The 18,940-nt window shown below is 46.9% G+C and overlaps 1 protein-coding gene across 4 annotated transcripts in view; it reads left to right on the top strand.

The window, feature by feature from the left end:
- LARP1 (La ribonucleoprotein 1, translational regulator) overlaps nucleotides 1-18,940 on the top strand; it is an 82,960-nt gene that overhangs the window by 24,557 nt on the left and 39,463 nt on the right. Inside the window, exon 1 of one of the 4 annotated variants that reach the window (XM_081285919.1) lies at nucleotides 7,132-8,023. The exons of 1 other annotated variant lie outside the window; for it this stretch is intronic. In XM_081285919.1, coding sequence (XP_081142045.1) covers nucleotides 7,588-8,023 — 436 coding nt within the window. In that variant the 5' untranslated portion in view covers nucleotides 7,132-7,587. Of the gene's footprint in view, nucleotides 1-7,131; nucleotides 8,024-8,876; nucleotides 8,920-18,940 lie in introns of those variants that run through there. 2 more of the 4 variants (XM_081285918.1, XM_081285923.1) reach the window with 2 other exon arrangements.

Genomic DNA, 18,940 nt, shown 5'->3' with positions numbered 1-18,940 from the left:
TCAGCCTCCCGAGTTGCTGGCCCTGAGGTGTGCACGACTACCCCTGGCTAGAATACATCTTGATGCGTATTGATTCACATTCTGGGGAGTTCTCCCTGGGGAGGCCACCCTCCATGAAAACTCTCCTCTCCACAGGCCCTGGCTCATAGCAATGGCATAGTAAATGTCAGCCATTATCATCATCACCATCACTGAGGGCAGGGACCACATTTTATATTTTGGTTCACGTGACTGCTCCTCCAGGTGCTGTGTCCTCAGGGATGGAGACACAGATCAATTGCTCTGTCAATCAGCCAACACTGACAATGTGTGTTGACTCTGGACCTTGTGGATCACGGGCCTCCCCTGAGATAAAGGGCAGCTTACTTCTTTCCTCTTCTCTACCAAAGCAAAGGCCTGGGGAATCCTTGTCAGGAAAGCTCACAAACATCCCTGAAGGTCATCAAATGCCAACTTGACCTGCCCTATTCCCTGCCTTCCTTTTTAGACTGAACAAATCCTCCTTGCCAGATTCAAGTACCAACTCAACTCCAGCCACCTTCAGGAAGGCTTCTCTGGCTACGTCTGCCCTGTCCCTCTCGCCTCTCCTTGTAACTGGCCCCTCTTTAGTCTCCTGAACTAGTCTATATCATGTGTTTAGTGACTGGGATGACGTCAGTCTGTACAGAGATCTAAATGGGGGTAGTCGGCGGGAGTGACACAGACTAGGAGTGGCCCTGAGGTTCACTAGTGTGGCTGGGCCCATCCAATCCTATTTCAATTCCATTTAAAGAATACTGTATGGGGACTGGGTGTGTGGTTCAGGGTGAGCAAGTGCCTAGCATGTACATAGCATGTACAAGGCCCTGGGTCTAACACCAGGAGAAAAACAAAAAGTGCTCTCAGGCCAAAGCAAACACGCCCTCGGGGAAGGACACTAGATGTTGAAAACCTTCAGAAATCCTAGACTTCTCGCAACTAGTAGCAGACTCCAGATAAAACAAATCATCTTTCTGGGCCTCACTATCCTCACCTATAAAACAGGGTAACACCTGTTTCACCATCTTTGTGGGATTTGGAGAACATTTCTCCCGACAGTGCCGACAACCACTGCCCCCCTTAAGACAACAGCGAAGATTTGTTCAGTGTTTACTATATGTCAGGCCCTGTTCCAAGCACTTTGAGTTCTTTAACTCACTTAGCCCTTTCAATAACCCTCAGGGGTAGGTACTGTTATCATTCCTACTTTACAGCTGAGGAAACTGAGGCAGAGAGAGGCAAAGGAATTTGTCCAAGGTTGCAAAGCTGGTAGGTGATGGAGCAGGGACTGTTAAACACCTTCATGAATACTGGTTCATTTAATATTCTAAAGGCATAATGAATTTTATCAAGCAAATGTTTCTCTTTTCACCATTTTACATATGGAGACATTGAAGCTCAGAAAAGCGAAGTGATTTGTCTGAGGACACAGAACTAGGAACTAGGCAATAATAAAAGCTGGCCAAAGCCCAGTTCTTCTGATCTCAAACTCTTGGTCCACCTTTTCTGTGCCACGTGTCAAGGCCGTGCAGGTGGTCTAGGAAGAGAACAGTGTGCTGGGGTAAGGAGTCGGGTTCCCTGGGCAAGGACCATGCCTGGTCCTTATCCTTTCCACTCCAGTCCCTGCTCCATCACCCACCAGCTTTGCAACCTTGGACAAATTCCTTTGCCTCTCTCTGCCTCAGTTTCCTCAGCTGTAAAGTAGGAATGATAACAGTACCTACCCCTGAGGGTTAGGTACTGGAGCTCAGTGCTGCCGTTTGACTGAGTGACAGTTCTATTGGCCAATCCCATGCTTGACTGGTTATGGTCTTGTGGAAGGGGTGCCTTCCTGCCTTCGTTTTGATTGCAGATTTCCATTTGTCTCCATGCACTTGGATATTTTCTGACCCTGGAATGTTTAAAAATGGTTACCTGAGTTGTTTGTTTGTTTGTTTTTGTATTTTTTTCTTTGTGTACTCTGTTTCTTGACTGGCTTAGGGGTCTGGAATGGGGGAGGAGAGATGGGGTTCAAATCTTGATTCTGCCACCCTGGCATCCTGGAACAAGACAATATCTGTGAGTCTCCGTTCTTCACTGCCAACTAGGGGCAATCAAGCCTATCATGCCTTCATGAAGCCTTTGATAAAATATACAGTGTGATACAAACAGAAGGTGGGTCACTGTAATATAACGCATACGATAGGTACTCAAAAGATGATATTTAATTGACCGAATGGAAAGAATTTGCAATGATGTGGAGACAGCAATCATAAAACAAAGTTAATGAAGGAAAAAAGCAAGAAATAAAATTGCTCTATGTGCAGTATTACATAACTGCTCTATGTGCAGCTATGTAAAATACAGATAGAAAAAAGACTAGAAGAAAATAAACCAACATGTGGCCAGTGATTGACTCTAGGTTGGAGACCTATATGTGGATTGTTCCACTAGACTTAACTTTTGTTCGTGTTTACTAAAGTTAGCACATTTTATTTTGACATTATATTTTATCATATATGTCATGCAAATACATCATAAAATATAAAATATCAGAGTTATGTACTTATCATATACAATTAAAAATGTAAATCAAAATATGTATGACTTACCTGTCAAATATAAAGTAGATAAATTATGATGTATAACTTATATATAAAAATATTTATAATTTATCTACATATTGATATCAATAAAAATATGTATAATTTAGCACTTGGCACTTAACAGTGTTGCTCTTATTACCAAAACTAATGTGATGAGGAGTGATTTGGAATTCATTCATTCATTCTTTTGTTCAGAAAATAGGCCCAAAGTTTCTGTTCTATATAAGGCACTAGTGACAAGTACCACAAGGGACACTATGAAGAATGAGGTATGATTCCTGCATCAAGACAGAGGATAGAGCATGCACAGAGCTAACCATAGTTCAATGCAGAATGTGAAAAATACTTTATATGTTTCAGAGAAATTTTTGCCAAGAGTTAAGAACAGGGAAAAATCTGTTCTAGGTATGGAGATGAAATAAGATTTTGTGAAGAAGTTGAAAGGTAAGTGGAATTCTGGGCCAGTAGAAATGGAAAGGTATTACTGGTAGTAATAACAATAATGAAAGGTAATTAATATTTCCTTAGCACATACCAGGCACCAGGCATTGTGCTATTAAATTGCATATATTATCTCAGTGCTCTCCGAAGAGCTGAGGTAAACAGCATTCTCAGCTCTAATTTATACATTGGGGAAACTGAGGCTTGGAGAGGTTTAAATCTGTGCGAGGGTTGCAAGGTGATCAAGATGGCAGACATATTCAAGATCTCACTCTCAACAGCTTTGTTATTTGAACCGAGGCAGGAAAACAATTTGCCATAACGAATAAGACAGGGAGCTTCCTAAAAGCTGGGAACATGTGTGTCTTGCACATCTCTCTCTGTTCGGAGCCTGGGCAGTAAACAGCAAGTTGTAGATGCTCAGTGAATTTGTCAACTGAGCTGGGCATGGTGACACATACCTGTAATCCCAGTGATTTGGGCAGCTGAGGTAGGAGGATTGCAAGTTCAAAGCCAGTGTCAGCAATTTTGTGAGACCCTGTCTCAAGATAAAAAAAAAAAAAAAAAAATTAAAAAGGGCTGGGCATGTGGCTCAGTGGTAAATTGCCTATAGTTTTCAATCCCTGGTACCAAAAAAAAAAAAAAAATGTCAGTGGAAAAAAATGAAAGAAACAGTGAGTGGTTCACTATTGCTGGAGTATAGGGTATGTGGTTAGAAGGCAGTGGGACAGGTTAGGATCAGGCTATACTGGGCGTGAATTTTGGAGATTTTGAGCAGAAGCAGAGCCTGTCAAAGTTCCTCATTGCAAACTTTCCTCCTCCTCTACCACCCCTTACTTCCTCTGAGCCTACTCCATCTGTAAAATGGGGATGGAGAGGCTATTTGGATGGAAAAGGATTATGAATTCTTGCTGTTCATATCTACTTCACAGGAGGAGACCTTGGCTGGGCCTCTTCCTGAGAACTGAAATCATTTCATGGCATGTGCCAGAAGATCCAAGAATCTTCAGGGTCTGCCAAAGCCCCTCCCTTTTCAACTCCCCCTCTCTCCTGAATTGTTGGTGTAAAGAAACCTCAGAGCCTGTAATCTCAGCAACTCAGGAAGCACATGTTCTCAAATTCAGTACACAGGCGCGCACACAGGGACACAAATCCAACTTAAAAAATAGCGATTATAGGTTGGCACAGTGGAACCCATCTGCAATTCCAGCAACTTGAGAAACTGAGGCAGGAAGACCCCAGGTTTGAGGCCAGCCTCAGCAACTTAGCAAGAACCTCTCACAAAATAAAAAAAGGCTGGGAATGTGGCTCAGTGGCAAAGCACTCCTGGGTTCAATCCCCAGTACTGCAAAATTAATTAATTAATTAATTAAAAATTATAAAGTGGATCCAAAACCTCTTTATAATTAAATATGTTTTTTTTTTTCTGGTGCTGATTTCCTTAAAGAGACACATTTTTTTCCACATTTTTTTAAATTGTTGCATTATAGTTGTACAACCCTCTGTTTTTAATGTAGGAAAAGCTACTGAATTTAGGATTAACAGATTAAGAGGTGAGGACCGGTTCTTCCTGGAGTGGGTGCATGACCTTGGATAAGTAACTTTATTTCTCTGAGTCTTAGTTTCCTCATCTACAAAACAAGGAGATTGAGTAATCACTGAGATTATTATTATTTTTTTTCCCCTAGCTTTAACACTCTCTAATTCCAAGATGTAGTCTAATGAGGATCTCTCTCTCTCTTTTTCCTCTGGCCCCAGTGTGCCCCTCCCTGGTGCGGGGAAGGTCTAGGGTGTGTGGATCCTAGTTCCCCTCCAGGTTCTACAAAGCAGGGCCTGGCCAAAATCCTTTGGCTGTGACTCTGCTGGGTAACATGAACCACTTACTTGTCCACAAAGAACCCTTGTACTGCTACAATTCCCCCCCCCCCAATTTTTTTTTTCATAGAAAAAAAATGACCAACAATGACAATTACGTGCCCTGTTAACAACAGAGAGGGTCTAGTGTGAATAATATCACCGGGAAATATTTATAAATAAATATAGTGCTTCCAGTGGCAGTGTACAATAGTTTGCCTCATGATTAGGGGTATATATAATGCTATTATGTAAAATCCTTCTTAAATTCATTGGCATACTTTTATTTGTTGCCTTCCTCGATACCACTTTTTAAAACTTCTTTTTGGTGCTGTGGATTGAACCCAGGACCTCTTGCATGCTGGGCAAGAATTCTACCACTGAGCAATACATCCAGCACTTTTAATTAGATTTATTTACTTACAGTCCTTGGGATTGAACCCAGGGCTTAAATTTTGAGACAGGATCTGGGCTAAATTGTCCAGACTGGCCTCCAATTTGGGATTCTCTTGCCTCAGCCTCTCTAGTCTTTAGGATTATAGGCATGTGCCCGGGGCCCTTGATACATCTTTAGAAGCACTGGTCTAAGTGTATATCATTAACACAGCACTTTGTCTAACATTGTCTCACTTGATCCTTCACCGAAGTCCAGAGAGTTAAGAGTTAAGGCATTATTCACCCCCATTTTTCCTTCCCTAGACGGGGCTCAGGGAGTGTGGAGAGTTGGAGGAGACTGAGAAGTTGGAATAAGTTTCAGATTGCCAGGCCGTTCTCACCACTACTTAAAACTCCTGATTCAGAGCCCAGCCTTGCTGGCTGGGGCAGTTTCAAGAGCCTTTTCACTAAGCCTTCCCCTACATCCAGCAGGTGGTGTGTCTAATCCTTGTTTTGGAGATGGCCAACATTCCAGGCTGTTAAGTCTGGGGCAGGTGGATCACTGCCAGTCAGAAGCCAAATCTGCCCCGGGGCCCACCTGATGTGTATAAGCGCTAAGGGGTCTTGTTAGACTCTAGATTTCTGGGTCCAAGCCCAGGCCACACCTAATTCCTAAGGATACTTTGGGATCTGAATTCAAGGATATCACCCTAAGTAAAGTGGCCAGTCTAGTCTCACTTATCACAGCAGTAATTACTGTCCTCATACTGAACAAGCATTTGATGGTCACTTAATGTTTATTTTCTCTTTCCCCACTTTAGAATGTAAATTCCAAGAGGATACGGGCTTGTTAACCTTGTTTATCGACAAACCCCGTTTCCTAGAACTCTGCAGGCCCCCACAGTAGGACAGTAAATATTTATTGAATTGAATGTACACTGAAATTTGAAACCGCTGTCACACATCGCGCTTTAATTTTACAGTGGGGAAGTTGAGGCCCACGGAGATGGAAGTGACAGTAGAGTTGCGGAGTTGGTAGGGGTCAAGGCCAAGATAAAATTCAGATCTCTGGAGCATTGGTTCAACTCTACTCAAAGCAATTCTTTAGAAAACACAAAAACCTTTTGAAAGAAAAGACATTTCCTGCCTATAAATACTCGGTTCCCGGGGCCTGACCAGGTGGGGGGCATTGGTAACTCATGCCTACTTCATAGACACCCACTGCCCTGAAAGGTTAAGGGCTGGTCTTCCAGGCCCCGAGTCGAACCCCTCTCGGGACAAAGTCGTGGCCCGTCCCGGCTGGGAGGAGCAGAGCAGAGCCAGCGGAGGTGAGGGCAGCTCGCCCAAGGTCACCCGGGCGGGGCCTGGAGGGGACCAGGTCTGCAGGGCACCAGACAGGGGACGGCGTTGGCGTTTCTTCAGGTCTTGATGAGGTCCCTTCTTCTGTATGTTCGAAGTCAGGACTGATATCCAAGGGTCCTTACCGCGGATCCAGCATTCAAACTAAAGAGCACGAGCAGGCCGAGCCAGCCGCGTGGCGCGTCCCCATGTGCTCTACCTGCAGCAGCTCTCCAGCGCTGGCCCTTTAAGACACCTCCCCCTCTTCACCCCCCCTTCTCTCCAGTCCCTCTCGCCACCCCGCCCCCTCCCGAATTGCATCAGGCACGTGCTCGCCCCCGTCAGGTCTGGGCACCCCCACCCCCAACCCAGGCGGTGCTCGGAGGAATCGGAGGCGAGGGGCGGGGAGAGAGGGCGGGGCCACGGGGCCGTGCGCGCGCGCTCCCGCCGCCCGTCGCCAAGGGCCGGCCCGGCGGGCGCGCCCCCGCTGCGCCGTCCCCTCCCCTCGCTCTCCGCGTCGCGAGGCGCGCGCCCGCCCGCCGCCTGCCGCGGATCGCGTGGTCTGCTCCCCTCACCGCGCCTCTCCCCCGTCCGTCCATATTGCTGCAGCCCCCGAGCCGGGAAGCCCGGGCCGCCCCGGGGGCGGGGGGGAGGGAGGGACGGAACTAGAGGCCTGCCAGGCTCGGGGTGGGGGCGCCCTGCGAGGAACGGGCGGGGGGGGACGCGCGCCGAGGAGGCCTGGACCGCAGAGTGGGGGGCCTTCCTCCCCCCCCCGCCCCGCCACTGGGCCTCGGATCTACGGCGGCTGCATCCGACCGGGAAGGGAGCCGCGCCTAGCGTGAATCCCGATTCTCCTCCGTGGGGACTGGTGCCCGGCGCCCGGGAGGAAGGCGTCGCGGGCGCTCTGCGAGCCAAGTTCGAGGCGGGGGAGGCAACCTCGGGCGCGCCCGGCTTCTCCGGGGGGGCGGGCGCGCAGATGGCCACTCAGGTGGAGCCGCTGCTGCCGGGGGGCGCCCCGCTCTTGCAGGCCGAAGAGCACGGGGGGCTGGTGAGGAAGAAGCCGCCGCCGGCGCCCGAAGGCAAGGGCGAGCCCGGGGCAAACGACGTCGGAGGGGGGGAGCCGGACGGCGGCGCCCGGAGACCTCGGCCGCCCTGCGCCAAGCCACACAAGGAGGCCACCGGGCCGCCGGAGCGCGAGAGCCCGCGGCCACCGCAGCTGCCCGGCGCCGAGGGCCCGGCGGTCAGCGACGGAGAGGAGGGCGGCGGCGAGCCGGGCGCTGGTGGAGGAGCTGTCGGAGCGGCGGGCGCCGGGCGCCGAGACTTCGTGGAAGCTCCCCCGCCCAAGGTGAACCCGTGGACTAAGAACGCGCTGCCGCCGGTCCTGGCCACCGTGAACGGACAGTCCCCTCCAGGTGGGTCTCCCAGTTGGCGTCCGGGGGCCTCTTCCGGGGACTAGGCGTCCCCTCCCCCAGCGGCCTCCGGGACCCGGGGGGTCGGCCACTGATCGTGGTGACTCTGGTGTTTTTAAAATTGTCTCCTGGCTCGTTGGGGTCGCTGTGCCTTACCCCAGCGCACTCTGGGGACCCTGCCCCTGCCGGAGGGCCAGGCCTCCGGGAAGCCACTGCCACCGCCTGGGCCGCAGCGGTTAGTGGGCAACGGCGTGGTTCGGGCCTACCTCGCCAGGAAAGGGTGGGCGCTGGCCTGGGTAGGGAGAGCAGAGCCGGGGTCGGCTTAACCTTTCAGGAAGGCCCCTCTGCCACCGCGCCCCACGCTCCCGGTTTTGGTAGCCTTGCGAGCGTCCCCATGTTGTAAATGTTTAATGAGCATATGTCATGGGCAGCCCAGCGCCGGCGAGGAGTTGCCGCCGACCGCACGGATTCGGGGTTTAAAGTTATCAAGTTTTGTCCTCGGGAGGTGATAGGCGGCAGGGTCCCCAATTTGGATACGCGTTGGGGGTCAGTTATGGGGAGAGGGGAGAAAAGGAAACCCAACGTGTCATTGAATTCGGTGGTTTCCCACCCTGATCCTGGCGTCTTCCGCCTTGAGAGGGAGACCGACGGCGAGTGTGCGGGGGGGAGCCGGTTAGGGGGCTGGCGGAAAATGTGAGGCGGGTGAGGGGCGTGCGGCGACACGAGGGGCGTGTGCGGCGGGGGAGGGAGTGGCCGGCTGGGCGGGCGGGTGACAGTTGGGCGCCATGCGCCGCGCCGGCGGCCGGCGGGCTGCTCGCGGCCGCTGGGCCTCGGCGTTCGGTGCGGGTCGCGGCGGTCGGGGCGCACGGCGGCGGCGGCCGGGTGTGCGTGTTCGCGGTGTGAGTGCGCCCCCTTCGCGGCATTCCTCCGCTGCTGGGAAAACGTGGTGCCTCCCCGCGCGGGGAGCTGCATGTGACTGCCGACCGGCGCCTCCCGAGCCCTCCTCCCCCTGCGTTTTTTGGTCGGTTTGGACCCGTCCCTTTCGGGGGAGGAGAGGGTGTAGGAAATCCCAGCAGAGCCGTGTCAGCGTGGGGAGGGAGGCGGTGCAGAATATGGAGTCTGCTCTTGGCCTCCCTTTGCGGAGAACAGATCGGTGGCCAGTTTGGGGGGCGCGCCCTCCGTCCTCCCCTTGCCAGTGCTTTGGGGCACCGTGGGTCTCGGTTCTTCGGCTTTTGTCCTTTTGAAATGGGCCAGTATTAAAACTGGCTGGGTTAGAATGATGGCCTCTGCCAGTAGCCCGAGAGCTTTTCCAGAACTCCTCCCTTACTTCAGTCGCTGTTGAGGCTGACTGGTTTGAACCGTCAGAATGGGTAAAATTGTAGGGGGAGCCTAATGCCTTCGTATTTTAGAGAGGAGACTCACTCTCTGTCCCAGGGAAACCAGATCAGTCAATCATGAAAACAGCGTGTTACCTTTTTATTCCTTTTTCTTTTCTTTTTTTACACCCCCGCCCCCTCCGCCAAAGGTTGCTTCATTTAGAGGAGGATTTGGGTTTTACCAGCAGTACCTCAAATCGTGTTTTTTTCCTTTTGCCTCCCTTCCTTTCCCTTCCAGAATCCTCTTTATGCAAAGAGTAGTGCTGGAACCTCCATTTTCTTTCACATCCCGCCTATCCACCCACAGAGTAAGGGAAAACAACTTTAAGACATTCTTTATCCTGTCCTCCTCTTTAAACTCAGAGGTATAATCATCACCAGGAGAGAGCACTCAGAAGTTTAACTGGGGCTACTCATCCTGTCTGCTGCTACTTAACTAATGGTGAACCTGCCTTGTGGGTTTTAAATCAGCCATGACATCAGGTGGTATTGGGTGCCTGAGCTGGCATTTTGTGTAAGTCCAGCGGCTCTTGAGAGCTTGCATCACTGGGGTTATTGATCGTGGGAGGAAGACAGTTTGGCTGGCATCTCGCCTTTCCTTCTAAACGGATAAGCTGAATTGCTTTAAGTGCCCAAAGCAAAGTTCTGAGTTGGATAAGATTTGCTCTGTTCTTGTTTTTCTGGAATCTTAAGGCAAGAGAGTGTCTACTCATTGGTTTAGAATCTTTGGAGTAGTCTTTGACAGAGTAACTGAATTTATCCAGTAACTTCTCTGTTTAAGCCTGTCATTAGGACTCTGATGCTTTTTGAGAGAAAATTGTGATTGGGTTCTGTTTGGTGAGATTAGGTGGTGGTGACCTTTTCTCTGCAGCCAACATAGATGTCTAAGGCCCTTTCCAGCTCTGGTTTTATTTGCAGCCTGGACAAGTTTAATGTGACACCAGTGGAGTGACTGTGTGGTCTTGGGAATTTTTGTGTTCTGTGATACATAACGTTTTTTGGGAGTCTACAGAAATGAATGCCTCCTAAGCAAGCTAAAAGCTTTCCAAGGCTTGCTGCAAATGCCTATTTTTAGCCCTCCTTTTGGCTCAGATGTTGGTGTTTTAGTTCTTTAAGGGACACAAGCAGTAACTAGTAATAAAATATGTTTTATGATCTCTCTCCTTTCTTGTGGGGTTCTCTATTCTGGTTTAAGCTTCCAAGCCCTAGGTTTGTAGTTTTTAATTTTTTTGTTGTTGTTGTTGTTTAAAGAGAGAGTGAGAGAGGAGAGAGAGTGAGAGAGAGAGAGAATTTTTTTTTTAATATTTATTTTTTAGTTCTCAGCGGACACAACATCTTTGTTGGTATGTGGTGCTGAGGATCGAACCTGGGCCGCACGCATGCCAGGCGAGCGCGCTACCGCTTGAGCCACATCCCCAGCCCCTGTAGTTTTTAATTCTTGTGATTGGCTTTTTGGCTTTTTGGACTCCCTTCCACAGAGATTTTTTTTTTTTTTCCCTTATTCTAACCATAACCTTTCTAAGGATGTCTAAGTTAGAAGAAATGGTATATAGCAAAGGCACTGGAGTCAACTCCCTGGGCTCAAATGCTAGCTCTGCCACTTGTTAACTGTGTCTCACCTTTCCCATTTATGTAATAGAAATTAATTTATGATGTATTTGCCTTATGGGAACCATTGTGAACATTCCCTGTGATGATACATTTAAATTATTTAGCCCAATACCCAGCATAAGGTAGCTGTTGGGATGCCTGAGAGACTGGGACTTCTTGGGGCTTTTCTCTGAGTTTCATTTTTTCTTCATCTGTAAAATGAGGGTGTTGGAGAATAGAAGCCTTTGTGTGTGTGTGTGTGTGTGTGTGGCATCAGTGCCCCTGAAATAAGTGGGTTCTCCTTAAAAATTGACTTTTGCTTCTCCACAGACACAGTATGGGTAATCTTAAGGGTTGGAGAAGCAAAGAATTGGCAATTTCTGCTTTAGAGTATAGTGAGTATTAGTGAGTTTTTTAAAAAAAGAAGTGTTAACATTTTTATTTTTACTTTTGTGAAGACTATGGGGGGTGGGTACACATGTGCTCCAGGGATGTGGAGAAAGGCCGGCCTAATTGGACTGCATGTGTTGTGGCTGGCGGGCATTAAGTTCGAACCTTCTCCTACCCAGCAGGGGTAATTGGTGGGTTTGTTGTGTACGGTACCTTTAACTTGGTGTAATAAGAATGCTTAACTAGAGCTGGAGTTGGGGACAGGGTCAGAGACTTAAGCATTTATTCCCTGGACATCATTTTGTGTATGTTTGTTTCCTTTGAAGTGCAGCCGATTTCACAAAATAAAAAAAAGTTTATCCTGTTGATCCATGGTACCCTAGGGATCCTCCACCACACTGAGCTGGCCCAGATAAACTTGTACTGTCCCTTCACTTTCTTTTCTGGGAATGGACCCTTCACTGGATTCCTCAGCTGTACTAATTGGCATTGTTATAGATCTGGGGCATCACTATAACCCCACAATGTCAGGGCTACTGCAGACCCTGGCTCCTCTTTTCCCAAGTACAGGAAGTAGCCTGGATAGAAGAAATTTCAAGTTCCTGCCCTAGAATCATATAGTCTGCACTTTGAGTCCTAATTCTCTTTTAACTTGGATGAATTATTCAGAGGAACCCCCATTGCCTCAGTCCTCACAATGAAAATAATGAGTATCTCGAGCCATTTCAGAGTATTGTGAGAATTAAAAGTGGTGTTTATAAATCCCTTAGTGGAGTACCAGGCACAGAGCAAGCAACGATACTGCCTATTTAGTTATTGCTATGTTAACTTTTTTGTTAATAAATGATGAGCATTATTAGTGTCAATTCCAGTTCTGATCATGCTCCTGACCAGCTGGTGGATGCCAGCACATCCCATGATTTCTCTGCCGTTGTTTCTTCATCTGCAAAATGAGGGGATTGGTTTTGATATAAATGTCTTCAAGTTTTTTTGTTTAGTTGTTTTTCTCTCTCTCTTTTTTTTTTTTTTATCAAAGCCACACCCCCACCACCACCACCCAAATGCCATTGTGATTAAAATTCCAAGGTCTTTGAGCACCTGAGAGAAACTTTTGGCTTCAGGAACCTAAGTTAATGGATTTCTGGTTCATAATGGAACAGCCAAACAGTGTGTGCCTTAACAGTGTGATAATCAAAAGTACATAGTACCACATATAAAAATTTTCCCCCATCAAATAAGTTATATCCAGCTCTAATAGAACCATAGGTCTAACTGCCAGTTTATAGGGAAAATAGGGATAGAAGAACAGATTAATTGTGAGGTAGCAGTTATCCAGTTTCTAAATGTGAGAACTCTAGGAAAAATTATTATTATTTTTTTTTTAAAGAGAGAGTGAGAGAGAGGAGAGAGAGAATTTTAATATTTATTTTTTAGTTCCCGGCGGACACAACATCTTTGTTGGTATGTGGTGCTGAGGATCGAACCCAGGCCGCACGCATGCCAGGCGAGCGCGCTACCACTTGAGCCACATCCCCAGCCCGAAAAATTATTTTTTCAATCATTAAATTGCATTTTTTAATATTTAGTTTTTAGTTGTAGTTGGACACGATACCTTTATTTCACTTACTTATTTTTACGTGGTGCTGATGATCGAACCCAGGGTCTCGTGCGTGTGAGAGGAGCACTCTACTGCTGAGCCACAACCCCAGACCTAATTAAATTACATTTTTAAAGCTGGGAATTGATATAGATGAAAGGGTTCAGTCATTAATGCATTGTTGTGAATCCTGATTTGAAGAAATGGGACTATGAAAAGACATTGGTGACAATTTAGGAAATTTGACAATTTTAGATGATATTAAGTATAAGTATTTTATAGGGGCTGATAATGATGTGATCATTCTTTTGTTTTTAACTTTGAGAGGTTATTTCGTTAGTGCTTGCCCAATTCTTTGCACTTCTGTTTCAAAAAGAACTGCTAGTTTAGCCTTAGTGAGGCTTAAGCTACCCCTACCCCCCTTTCTCCTTTCCCAGAGCACACAGTTAGGACACACTCTGCAGGGAGGGGATCACAGCCTTTACCTGGAGCCCTGGGCCACCTTGCCCTTCTCCTTCTAGGCATGGAGTTAGAATTTCACTGTGGCAGGGAAGGGAAGGTATTTCTGACTCTTTAAGGGAGGGGGTAGTCATGAACCCTCTTACCCTAAAGGGGGGGAGGTGGCGTTCTCTTTGCTGATCCACCCCTCTGCAATGGGACCTAAGTTGGAGTAAGCATCTTATTATTATTACTCAGCACCCATTCTGTTCTCCGGGAAGAGGAGCACGCCTGAAACCACAAAAATCTCTTTAAAATGGAGAGCTTGGCAGAAGGGAGTGCCCCTATTTGCAAAATCCAAGACAAGCTCAGAGGGGGTAATTAAGGTGTTGGGGTGAGGGCTCACAGTCCCACAGGTACCTTAGCCAGGTTAACTTCCATGGCTTGTCCAGAATGCGGCCAGGGTGTGTCCAGAAGATATGACCTGACCTTGCCTGGGGTTCAAGAAAAGGAATGTCAGACAGATGAAAAACTTGAGAAACAGCACAGTTCTGTGAAGGGAGAAATTTATAGAATTCAAATCAGAGCATGTTCGAAGGTCTTCTGCTCTTATGCGCTATGTAACCTTACATAGGTTGCCTAGTCTCTGTTTTCCTTACTTACAGAATGGGGCTAATCTTTGATCAGAGGTCTTTCTGAGGATCAAGTTGATATTGAGTATGGGGTAGCACAGTTTATGAATTAAAATGTCCCATACAAATGTAATTCGTTTGTATTCCACAAGATGCATTCCAAAGCCAGTATGTAAATTGAGGTAATCACCTGTTCTGAGGGCTTATCTGTGCCTCTCCTAAATGGAGGTTGATAATCAAGAGTTAACTGAAATTTCATTATGGGCTATTTGTGAAGTGTGGATCTACTGATGGATTTTGTAAAGCTGGCCAGATAAAACTCTGGTATATGTTGAGGGACTTCTCTGTCTAGTTTGAGATATTAATAAACTCAAACCACCTTGCATCAGAGGTCTTGTTTATAGAGCTCTTGGTAATAATCCTTCAGTTGTATGTGATCACCTTACCCTTATACATTCATTCCAGGAATTTGAACAGCCATTCTTTTCTCTTTGCTTTGGAGTGAAGTTGCAAGCTTCTCAGAGGATTGAAAGTTCCAGAGTAGCTAGGAGCCATCAGGATGGATGGTCTGCCTGGGTGCTCTGTATGGTTTTTGCTCTGCCTTTCTCACACAATAATTTATTTAGGCCTTGATAACCCCGAGACAAGTAATAGTGATATATTAATTACCATTCACTGAGCATTTCACCTGTTCTAGCGCAGCTTTTCTTGGCAGGTGCTCTTTTATACCCATTAAACACATGAAGAAAGTGGTTAAGCAACTCTGTCCTAGTTGCTCAGAGTAAGGACCTTGGGGTCATACTGCCACGTCTGTTTCTTTGTTACTTCACATCTAATTTGCTAGTACATCCTTTTGACTCATACAAATTGCGCCCAACCTAAACATTTCTTACTGTCTTCTTTGTTGCCAGTCTGGACCACACATCATCACTCACCAGGAGAAATGTGGCAGCCTCTGGTCTCCTGTCACTCCTGTTCAAAATTCTCTGCTGGCTTCTCATAGTAGAGACTGGAGACTATAGAGTATTCTCCAAGAATACACCTGAGTTGGTCATCCCCCCCCCCCCCATCCTTCACTGTCTGCTCCTTACTTCACTCCTTTTCACCATCCTTTTCCTGAAACTTGTCCTGTGCTCTTCTGCTTCGGGCCTTTTGTTCTGGAGTGCTCTTCCCACAGATCACTGTAGTGGAGAGTCCTTCCCAGACCACCCTATATAGACTAACAAGGCCCAACCTTGGACTCCCTCTCCATTCCCCTTACCCTGCTTCATCTTTCTTAGTTCTTATCTCGAGTGGGTCAAGATAAATTTGATATTTGACCTCTACTGTATCCCTAGCACTTACAGCAATTCCTGGCCCAATGAGGTAGGCAGCTCAGGGGAATATTTAGTTAGTGAATAAATGGATGAATCTCATGCTTTTAGTGACATTCAGTACATTTTGGGCTCTGTTTGTGAGTAAGACGGTGAAAAGCATAGGGAAAGGAAAGGATGATATTGGAGGGGGAGTACAGCAGGGACACTAAATTCAATCTAGGTCAGAGGAATCTCCTTGGAGGAAGCAATGGTTAGGCTTGAATGGGAAGGCTGATTAGGAGTTACTGAGAAAAGCCCTGCTTGATCTGTTCATTATGGGTCAAGAAGAGAAAAGACAGTGTGGTTCAGGGAACAGTTCCCTGTGGTGGTAGTGGACCTGACTGGAAGGTATGCAGTCAAGCCTTGTAGTGAATGCTCAAGTCCAGTCTTAGCTGGAAGGCAGTTGGAAAGCCATTGGAGATTTTAAGTGCGAGAGTGGCATGGTCAAATGTTTTTTCTTTTGAAAGATACTCTTAGGTTACGACTAGATGGTTCAGGGTTTCTCTTCTGATCTTTTGGGGCAAGGTTCCCAGGTTATAAAAGGATGCAGACTCACAAGTCATTACTAAAATGTAAATTAGCTGTCCCCTTTTAGGGGTGAGGAGTGGCTGGGGTTGATGGGATATCTCTGACTTTTAAGAAGGCTGCATTATCTGGAATGCATCTCAGTTGCTTGAAGAATCACCGTTGTGGATGGACTGTCCTAGACGGAGCTGCTGCTGGCTGGATAGAAGGAAGAGGTGATCCTGGAAGTGTAGTGGCTAGAGGCAGGTTTCTGGGTGGCAAATTGTCCCCTACCACCAGGGGTGGCCCCATGGTGGAGGACTTCCTGGGCCCACATGCCAGGCAGTTGCTCAGCAGCCGTTCTCTGCAGTTTGCCTCTGGACTTTATAAGGACAGATAGCCATGTGCACAAGGTTTTCTTCCCATAAAAGCTACCTCTCTTTGGCTGCATCCAGTTCTATTTACACCCACATTGAGGACAATGAGTTTGCATATGCCCCCAGATAGGCTGCTGGAATGAGATCCTGTAGTGGTGGGCTGGTTAGGCTTACACAGCTCAATTCCTAGTTGTCAGCCCTGTCCCCATTGCTATACCCTCAGGGACTTGCTTTTCCTTTCCTTCCTTTGAGAGAGGTGGGAGTATTTAGAACTGTAAGAGGCCACAGAGATCATTGAATGTAAAACCCTTTGTTTATAGGTTAGGGTACTTTGGGCCCAGAAAGAAAATAGGAGTTGCTGAAGCTCAGTTAATTCAAAGCAAGGCTGTGACTTAAATTCACATCTACTGCAGTTTAGTTTTCATTCTACCTCTGGAGGAAGAAGTAAAATGGAATCGTTGAGCATGGACTTTGGAGTCCATCATAGTTCGAGTTGGCCCTGCCACTTCTAATCTAGTGCCCTTGACAGGTTGCTAACTTTTGGGTGCAGTAAGCGAGGCTATGTCTAGAGTTCCCACCAACCAGTGAGGTAGGTAAAGATATAGAAGTGTTTGATGGGAGCCTGGCACATAGTAGAAGTGGTAATGGTAAGAGTGCTGTTTTTCTTTTTTGTGGCTTTGAATTTGACCCAGTTCTTAGACCAGCCTTGCTCTGTTGTCCTGGGTCCTCTTGCCCTTGATCATTGCAGTTCGGGTCTGAGCATGCATAGGAAGGCAGCCCATGTCACATCTTAGAACCAGTTCTTCTGACCTTGGATTATAGTGGAGGGGAATTTAAGGACTCTGGGGGCCTTGATCCAGCAGTGAGCAGTTGCAGTCGTGATGTTTGAGAATGCTCTAGTGGGAGAATATAACAGTGAAAGATAAGCTCAGGTGCTTTGCAGTAAAATTCTGCCACTACAACTTTGGAGTCTTTCTACAGCTTTGGGTTTGTTTGGGAGAACAGAGATCTCTGTTCTTTTGTATGAATATGAGAGAGACCAGTTGGTGTGGAGAGAATAGCCTTGTTTTGGAGCCCATTGTAGGAGTGGGGTTTGGGCATAGTGTGTGAGAGAGATTGCCTCCAGGGAATGTGGGAAGGAGACAGGAAATCCCGCAACACAGATAGGTGGCTCACTGAAACTCAGGCACCTATGAGGAAGGAATGGTTGAAGAACCAGGATTATGTGTACAGGGAATCAAAGCTTAGGGTAGGTGGGAAATGCCAGTTTTCTTGAAATATAACATCTGAGTAGGCCTACTTCATTATGAGTGTTAGGTGGGAGTTATAGAGTGTTTCTGGATTTGGGCTGTGGTGAAGTAATAACTTTCAACAGTGCCCCTAAATGATTCAACCATCATAGATACTGAATTCCTTGAGTGGTCATATTCTAACCATTTGGATGGTGATTTGCCATAGGGTCCTGCAGCTGTAAGTTGACAAAGTTCTCTTTACCTTTGTTCATTCGAAATTTTTGAGTATCTGTTAGGGGTCTGAGAATTCAGTGGTAAACAAGACACATTGCTGTTGGCAGCGGGATGGGGCTTTACATTCTGAAAGGTAGAAGTCACAAAGGGGCATTCCCCATTGACCTGCTCAGGCCCAGTTTAGCCTGACAAGTTTTGGCTAATTTACATTTAAGAACACTTTAAAATAATCATCTATTTTAAAAATCATGGAAGTTATCTAGAAGCCTAGGGATTTACAAAACTATCCCACTGCATTATATACTTCTAAATGGATGAAGGCAGGGTACTATGAATTATAAAAAAAATGCTATTATGGTTACAGAAAACTAGAAGATCTAGCCATACCGGCCCTCTCACAACTGCTGTTCAGTGGCACTTAAAGGGTCACTAGAGACTTTTGCCATCCGTGATCCAAACTTTCTTCCAGCACAAGGCCTTTGGGCTTAGGACTTCATAAGTTTCATCATTCAAAGGAGAAACTACAGCATTCTGTCCAGCTCACAAGCCAAGGAGGATCCTTATGAGTAAACCATGAGAAGACTTTAAGGCCTAAGGTCCCAAGGGGGAAAGACTGGATACCTTGAGTACAGTGGCCTTTAGGCTCTCTAGCAGTGGTAGAAAGCTCCCTAGGAATTAGCTTGCCAAGGAAACCGAACTGTATTAGGCTTCTTTATCTCCACTCCTCCCATCTGTGCAATGGGTATAGCATCATTAATCTAAGTCCCTAAGGCCCTTTCCATCTGCAATGCCCCATAGGTGTGGGAGTGTCTAAGGCAGATGTTAGTTATGGGGTGGAAAGACCTTGGATAGAGGCTGTGGTTCTGCTGTTTGAGGAATGGAACAGAGGATCATTGGATCATATAATTCTCTCTGGGGACAACGACCCTGGAAAGACTCTTCCAAAACGGCTCAGCTTGTGCTCCTGGCACGGTTTTTGGTCTGGGAAAAAAACAAACAACAACAACAACAACAACAAAAAAACAGTCCTAGACAGGGAATCTGGAGACTAATCCTTTATACCCTACTCTGGTTCACTGACTGGGACACCTTGGTCAACCTTCTGAATCTTTTGGACTTCCTTTCCATTTTCCTATAAATGAAGGTGGTTGAGCTAGAAGACCCTTCAGGATTCTTTCCCACAAAAATTAAAACT

Source organism: Spermophilus citellus (genome assembly GCF_964194105.1).
Source record: "Spermophilus citellus genome assembly, chromosome: 1".
Lineage (NCBI taxonomy): Eukaryota > Metazoa > Chordata > Mammalia > Rodentia > Sciuridae > Spermophilus > Spermophilus citellus.
Note: the sequence above shows the minus strand (reverse complement) of the source record. Positions and strands in the feature narration are given on the sequence as shown.